This window comes from Lissotriton vulgaris, unplaced genomic scaffold (genome assembly GCF_964263255.1).
Source record: "Lissotriton vulgaris unplaced genomic scaffold, aLisVul1.2 SCAFFOLD_1207, whole genome shotgun sequence".
Classification (NCBI taxonomy): domain Eukaryota; kingdom Metazoa; phylum Chordata; class Amphibia; order Caudata; family Salamandridae; genus Lissotriton; species Lissotriton vulgaris.
The window spans coordinates 679,464-687,511 of NW_028243675.1; the positions used below are offsets into that span (position 1 = coordinate 679,464).

Here is an 8,048-nt window from a genome sequence, read left to right on the forward strand (position 1 = left end):
TCCTTGCTCCCGGCAATCTTCTTCTCCGCAAATGGGACTCTTGGCTCAAAACTTGAGAAGGTAAATCTTCGGCGGGACTAATGTGGGACTGTATCCAACCTGTGCTCCATGGTGGTTGGCCTGAACTTATGACTTTGACCCAGTCTGGTCCGACCAGATAGTCCCTGCTGCCGCTTTCTGTTTCTAGACTCTATTTTACACTTTAATTTCTAGAAATTCAGAGCTCCAGTTTTACTAATTGGATTTTTGTTGTTTTGACCTTGTTTTATTTACAAAATGTTGCTCTATTTTTTTCTAACCAGGTGTGGGATCTTTTTGTCAGGTGTTTTCACTGTTTTACTCTTTGAAGTGTTGCACAAATACCTTACACTTTGCCTCTAAGTTAAGACTCGCTGCTCTGTGCCAAGCTACCAGAGGGTGAGCACAGGTTATTGTATGGTTTGCACTTTGCCTACCTCTTATTCTGACTAGGACTGTGGTTGCTGCACGACAAGGGCTCATTCTCCAGTCAACCAGTAACCAAATTTCTAACAGTAGTAAAATATTATTTTTTTGCAGATGGACTAGTGTTTGCAATACATTAATCAACAACTTAAGGAATTGATGTTTGGTAGGAACTCGTTTTAAACATCCCTTCTAATACCGATTCTGTATTTTATCTGATAGTAACATTTTAGCAAATCACAATTCGTGATTTGCACTTAAAAACAATCCATTGACTCAAATTTGACCTTTGCAACCATCAAATCGTTTTGTACATAAGGTCCTCGGTGCATTAAATACCCTTAATGCATTTCTCCTCTTTGCAGACATCCGACTTACTCGATCCTCGGCAGACAAGCTGCTGAACTGTCTCCAGTTTTTGGGTCGTTACAAATATTTATAACACGCAAGGAATCCACTGAGGAAGAAGCGTACAGCTCTTTCCGTCCATTAAACATCTTTGTACCTGTCAGATGTCTAAAATGACAGGCAGCAGCACGGTCTGCTAGAGCTGCTCCCAGCATGCCCTGCGGGGAGACGGACAGCTGCAGCGCGTATTAGCAGACTCCGCGGCCACTGGTGTGGGCACACGGGGGGCTTGGGGGAGGGAGCCGACCGCCGGGAGGTCCCCTCCCCCGGGCGGTTTGGGAGGGCTGCGAGGGGTTTTACATTGGAAGTAACCAGAAGTTTCTAGATTTGGGCTGGTCTAGTAGGACCAGTATAGCCCAATTATATATTCCCCTATCACTGCCTCCCAGCCACCATTTTAGGTTTGGTGACCTGGTGGCTAGGAGGGCTTGTAGCTTTTTTGTCTGTCAGCGTTTTATAGAACATATTGTCAGGTATTTCGGTAATTTTGGCTATCCTTGTATCGTTTACTTTGGCGCTTGAATTCCGAGATGGAAGACTACCGCGTTTTGGAGGCCATGCGACTGCTGTCGGAAGCAGGTCGCATGGACTTGTTGGTGGGAGGGGGGCCGGCGCGCCCCCAGCGCCAGGCCTCCGCCGGCGTGTCCGCTGCAGTTATGGCTTGTTCTTCGCCTAAAAAGAGGCGTTCGGTTCAGGTAAGTGAAAGGGGCCGGTCCCGTTCGAGGAAACCGGCCCCTTCCTTGCAGGCGCGTGTGGCGGCGGGGGAGGGTGGAGCGCCGGTAATTTTGGGCGCCCCCGTAGTCGCGGGTGCTGGCGCGGGTCCGGCCCCTTTATCGGTTACGGAGTCCCGGGGTGGGGCGGGAGGCGCTCCGGCGGCAGGGCAGACGGCTCGCATGCAGCCAGGTCAGGCGTCTGGAGCGCAATTGATTGCTTCGGCGGGGCGGGCGGGGAAAGGTTTGGAGGCAGAAGCGCTCGTTCCCGCTCCGGTTGTTCCGGCCAAGCGGGGGAGGGGGGGGCGGAGAGGGAGTAAGAAGCGCTCCGCTTCTGACCCCATAGGGGAGCGCCGTGTGGAGCCTGCGCTTGTCAGGGCTGCGCGAGGTGCGCGTAGGGGCTCGTTTCAATTAAATGATTGGCAGGGGGCAGTACAGCAGCATAATATGCCGGATTTGGATGTTGTACAGCATTTTGTAGCAGAGACACAGACGATTGTTGATCCACGCGCTGATATGTTGTTAACCCCTTCACACCTTGCTGTATCGGATATGGATGTGACTGATGGTAGGGCTTCTTGCCAGCTTGTTACAGGTGGATTGGGGAGACAGGTTGGTATGGAGCCTCATGCTGGCCAGGTTGTTTTTGCACAGGATGTTGGTACTGACCATGGGGATGTGGACAGTAATGTGGGCAGCCCGTTATTATTCTCTACCCCTGGTTCTTATGTGGGTGCTGCTATGTCTGTTGGAGGGGGATCCAGAGGAGAGGGTGAGTGGGCCCAGATGGGTGAAAGTAGTTCCATGTCTGGTGAGGTTTTGGGCCAAGACACGGTAAGGTCAGGGGCTGTTGTGTTTCCTGGTTTTCAGGAGGGGAATGTCCGTTTGCGGAGGGATGACAGGAGATTGTCACAGGGGGGTCATGGAGCTTTTCATGGTGAGAGTCGGGGGTATGCACCTGCGCATGGCCCAGGTTTGGGGGGATTGGGTAGGGCGGTGGGGGATGATTTTGTGGGGTTGATTCACCCTGGTGTGAGGTTTACAGGGGCTGTGGGTTTCTCAAATACGTTGTTGGAGCGTGAGGGGTTTTCCAGGCAGATGAGTGGAGGGCCTGTCCATGGAGATGCTAGAGGTCCTTATATAATGTTCGGTTCTCCGGGATGGGAGCATTTTGGTACAGCAGGTTTGGCGCAGCGTGGTTTTCACAAGGATATTGAGGGCCTCACGAGGGGTGTGGGGGCCCCTTTGCAGGCCTCTTCCTCAGCGGCAGCGGGCGCTAACTTGGATGAGAGTGATGAGGAAGAGATGATAGGCGACTCTCCGGTTAGGGAAGTGCCATTGAAGGGTTGCATTAGGGGACGTTCTTTGGAGAGGTGTCAGGGGTCGTTTGTTGATGCTAATTTACGGAGGTCAAGGTCTGTTTCGAGTGTGGCTTTTAGGGACCCTAGCACACCAGTCCAAACTTTTTCTTTTCAGGATAGGAATAGGGGCGGCGATCCAGACTTGGCAGGGCGCGGTCCAGTCCAATTTCGCCAAGGGGAAGCGACGAGAATGCCTAGCGCGGCCCTCTCTGTTCCACCGAGGGATCCCGCCGCGGCCAGCACACGAGGGTCTGGCGTGACCCCGCTGGCCCCAACGAGTAGCAGGTATAGGTGGCAGGCCTTGCCGGCGGCTATGGAGCTGCAGAGTCAACACGCAGGGAGGTACAGGCGTGTACAGCCTGCTCCCCCTCATGGAGTTCAAAAATCTTTGAAATGTAAAGTTGTTGATACCGGGTTGGGTAAGACCCGTGGTGAGTTGTTTCACACCAGTGTGGATTCAGAGGTGTTGGACTACGAGGAAGAGAGTCCTGAAGAAGGTGAACTGCGGGATGCAGAGGGGGGGGTGCCCTCTCATGCTTCTCATAGTGTTTTACAGGCTCCAGTGGTCCAGAGTACAGTGCAAGGGAGAAGAGAGCACGGCCCATCGGGTAGGGCGCCTCGCAGACCGGATGCATTGACTTCGGCGCCACGGGCGGAGCCATCGAGAGTGGTCTCTCTGTTGCCAGGTGAGCAATCAGCCACACAGGCCAAACCTATAATGGTGTCTGTGGGTACTGGTGGTGACACAGAAATAGATGTTGGTGCTAGCCGTTTGGTCAAAGGTTGTTATGTACAAGACACTGCTGTTGGTACTGATGATGTAGTAGAAGATACAAACAAAGTTGAAAGTGGTGTTATGGCTGGTGCTTCCAGCAAAGTTAAAGAGCCAGTGGCCAGTAAGGAGTTAAAGATCAAAAAATTGCCTTATATGGGGGTTACGAAACCTTTAGGGGCTCATTTAATGTTAAGCACCAAGGAACGCATTTGGAATGGTGAGTATGTGGAACTCCTTAAGCTACTGCACCGGGAAGTCCGGTCTAAAGAGGGATCTAAAGAGGAGGAATTTGAACTGGCTAAACGGCCTAGAGTGCCTTTGAATATTGAAAACTGGACAGCGGCATTCTTGATTTATGCCAGTGTATATTGTGAAAAGTTCCCTGAGCGCAGCGTGTCCCTTTTTAAATACATGGACGTCATTCGTAAGGCACAGATCACCGGGGGTGGTTTTGCTTGGTCTCAGTATGATGAGGAATTTAGGGCCAGGATGGCTTGGGATCCTGAGGCTAAGTGGGGGGAGCTGGATAATGACTTGTGGCAACATACAATGGGGTCAGCGTCAGGGGGGAAGACTATTTTCACGGCCAGTGGTTTGCCATTAGTTTACCGCCCCTTTCAGGGGAAGCCCACCCGGGGAGGGGTGGGGGTCAATGCAACCATGCAATCGGGGTCTGGTTTCTGTTGGGAATTTAACAGGGGCTCCTGCATCAGAGAATATTGTAAATTTAAACATGAGTGCTCAGGTTGTGGTAGGAAACATCCGTTGTCCAAATGTTGGGACAATCAACCCTCTGAGAGCCCCAAAGGGAAGCAAACAGGTTCAGGAACTTCAAGTACGACCTCACAGTTTTCAGGGGGAAGGGGATACAGAGGTGCTAAGGGTGCTGGGTCCAAGGGCTCGTACACCAGTTAAATTAGAAAGGCTGCGCATTGCTTTGCAGGATTACGAAGAAGAGTCAGCGAAACTTACACTATTGGAAGGTTTTCAGTTTGGTTTCCGACTAGGTTACCTGGGCTCTCGGGAACGTAGGTGGTCTGCCAATTTAAAATCAGCTTCTGAACATGCCACAGTAGTACAAGACAAACTTAATAAGGAAGTACATGAAGGGAGGATGGCTGGCCCGTTTCACGATTGGCCGATCCTTAACTTGATTGTTTCACCAATTGGAGTTGTCCCGAAGAAAGAGCCGGGACAGTTTAGATTGATTCAACACTTGTCATGGCCTGAAGGGTCGTCTGTTAACGATTTTATTGACCCAGAGGCAGTGTCTGTCTCTTATTCTTCGGTTGACGTGGCCATGTCACTGGTTGTGACTGCGGGCGCAGCCGCTGAGATGGCTAAGTGTGACATCAAGTCTGCTTTCCGGCTGTTGCCTGTCCATCCGGACGATTGGAGCCTTTTAGGTATACAATTTGCTGGTAACTGGTACGTGGACAAGGCTCTGCCAATGGGCTGCTCCATATCATGTGCTTTGTTTGAGTGTTTTAGTACTTTTCTGCAATGGTATTTTTCCCATCAGTCCGGTCATTCACTTGTAACACACTATCTCGATGATTTTTTCTTTGTCGGATCCCCGGGCTCCGCGGAGTGCCAGAAAGCTCTGGACACATTCCAAGGGCTCATGGAGGATCTGGGAGTCCCTTTGGCTCCCGAGAAAACAATGGGCCCTGCCACTGTCCTCTCCTTTTTGGGTATTGAAATAGATTCGGTGGTTATGTCAGCTCGTCTGCCCGAGGACAAAAGAGTCAACATGGTTGAATTACTGGATGTGATGTTGGCAAAGAGAAAAGTGTTGGTGAAAGAGATTCAAGTGCTTCTGGGCCATTTGAATTTTGCCTGCAGAGTGGTGAGAGCGGGCAGGACTTTTTGTAGAAGACTGGGCAGGGCTTTGGCAGGTCATCAATTGCCTCACCATCGTGTTCGTCTGTCTGCTGGGGTTAAGGAGGACTTGAGAATGTGGAAGTTTTTCCTGAATTCTTTCAACGGTGTTCCCTTGGTCAGAGATGTTGACTTTCAGTGGGATGTACAAATGTTTTCGGATGCTGCTGGCAGTGATGGTTTTGGGCTCTTTTGGAATGGCAAATGGTGTGCAGAACGTTGGCCGGATGAATGGTTGAATGGTGGTCGTAGCATCACTTTCCTGGAAATGTTCCCTTTATTGGTTGCCTTGACTCTGTGGGGGGAGGAATTGGCACACAAGAAAGTGCTGTTTCGTGTGGATAACATGGCTGTTGTGGAGATAGTGAATCGCCAATCGGCCAGGGACGAGCAAGTGTTGAAACTTATGAGAGTTTTTGTCCTGGGTTGTCTGAAACACGATATTCATTTTCGTGCCTTACACATTCCTGGCGTGGACAATGACATTGCGGATGCTCTGTCTCGTTCACAGTGGGGGAGATTCCGTGGACTGGCAAGGGACGCAGACAGATCCCCGACTCCGATGCCGAGTCATCTGTGGCACGTCGGCGAGGTCGGGTCATACAACTGGTGGTAGGTTCTTTGTCTGTGTCTACGCGTTCTGCGTATTCCCTGGCATGGAAGGAATTCTTGGAATCTGGTGCTGTCAGAAGGGAGGATCTGTCGCGTCGGTCAGATGATGTTGTTAATTTCATACTGGACCTCATGGATAAGGGTTTAACCAAAGTAACCATTGCTGGGAAACTGGCGGGGATTGCTTTCATGGGGAAGTTGTTGTGGGGCTATCCTCCATCAGCGGGGGAACTTGGTAGGAGGATGCTGGAGGGTTGGGCCAGGGAGCAAGGGCACGTTGGAAGGTCCAGAGCCCCCTTATCTTGGCAAGTTCTTGCCAGATTAATCACAGTTTTGCCTTTAGTTTGTTCGGATGATTTTGAGGCATGTGTTTTCTCTATGCTGATGGTGTTCATGTTTTTTGGAGCCTTCAGAGTATCAGAGTTGCTGGGGTCGAAATATAAGTGTGGATTGTTTTGGAAGGACGTTTTTTGTTATGATGAGGGAGTTCACGTCTGGTTGGCCAGTTCTAAAACTGATCAGACAGGTAAGGGGAAAGGCGTGTGGTTGCAGGCACGTTCTCCGAAGCTTACTTGCCCTCTAATGCTGGCGCAGCGCTGGCGTTCATTATGTGGGGGTGGGGATGAAGCCCTTGTTTTCCGACATATCAATGGTAACCCTGTAACAACTTATCAATTGCGAATGGTTTTGCGCAAAGCTTTGCAACACATAGGTCTTGATGGCAATCTCTATGGTACTCACTCTTTCCGAATAGGTGCAGCCACTGAGGCTTTTAATAGAGGTTGGTCCGAGAGGGATATTATGCGTTTGGGGCGCTGGTCTTCCAACTGCTTCCAGCGTTATGTGAGGAGCTCTGCTGAAGAGGCGCAGGCGTCGTCCTCCTTCACATGATTCTAACTCTTTTTTCTTTTTCAGGATCCGTTGCTGGGCCTCGCTCCTCGGTGTTAACGGTCTGGATAGTGGGGCATTCCTTTGTCAAGTGGGCCAGAGTCCAGGCAGCGAAGAGTTATTTTGGAGATCTCCTTGGTTTCAATGACCGAATGTTTAATGTACTCTGGAAGGGTAAAGGCGGGATGCTCTGGAGAGAGTTAATCCCTTGTTTGAACAACAACATGGTGGGCGGTTTATGCCCAGATATTTTAGTTATTCATTTGGGAGAAAATGACCTTTGTGCTACAAAAGGTGTAGTTTTGCTACGAGCCATGAAACGTGATTTAGGCCTTATTAAGGACATGTGGGCTGGGTGCCATGTTTTTTGGACAGAGTTGATTCCCCGTAGGATATGGAGAGGTGCTGTGAACCCCAGGGCTGTCGATCGGGCTAGGAAGAAGGTTAATTCAGAGGTGTCTCGTTGCTGTAGGAGCCTTGGTTTCAGCAGAATTTCACACAGGGATATTAAGTTTGAGTCTGTTGAGTTTTTTAGGGATGATGGAGTTCATTTGTCCCGGGTGGGCATGGATCTTTACTTGTTGGAGCTCCGTGAGGTCTTATCCCGGGCTTTGGCTATGCAGCGTTGATTTTCTTGTTTCTCTTTCGCTTCGCGGTTGGGGGGCAGAAAGTGAGGCGTGTCTTCCCCGCCTACCTTTCTGGGTGGCGGTGTTTTTGTGTATCGTTAAGGTTTTAGGCAGATTGCGGGTTGAGTATTAGTTCAAGTATTTATTTGACAAGTGCTGGGGTAGGTTGGTCATGGTTTGACCGTTCAGTTTGGTGAGGGGGGTAGCTGCAGGAGTGCAGGGTCAGGCAGGGTTTATGGTTATGGAGGACCTGACCGTTGTTATTGCAATTGTGGTTTGACGAATAAAGTTTTAACGTTGACGTATGTTTGATTAATGACGAAATGTTTTATTGATGACGTAA

General features: G+C 50.3%; 1 protein-coding gene across 1 annotated transcript; it reads left to right on the plus strand.

Annotated features, from left to right (window-relative positions):
- The first annotated feature begins 2,705 nt into the window (after positions 1 to 2,705).
- On the plus strand, positions 2,706 to 7,708 carry LOC147668255 (uncharacterized). Its single transcript, XM_086948666.1, has 2 exons — positions 2,706 to 3,609; positions 7,107 to 7,708. The coding sequence occupies exons 1-2, from the start codon at positions 2,706 to 2,708 to the stop codon at positions 7,706 to 7,708; spliced, it is 1,506 nt and encodes a 501-aa protein (XP_086804792.1).
- The last annotated feature ends 340 nt before the right edge of the window (positions 7,709 to 8,048 follow it).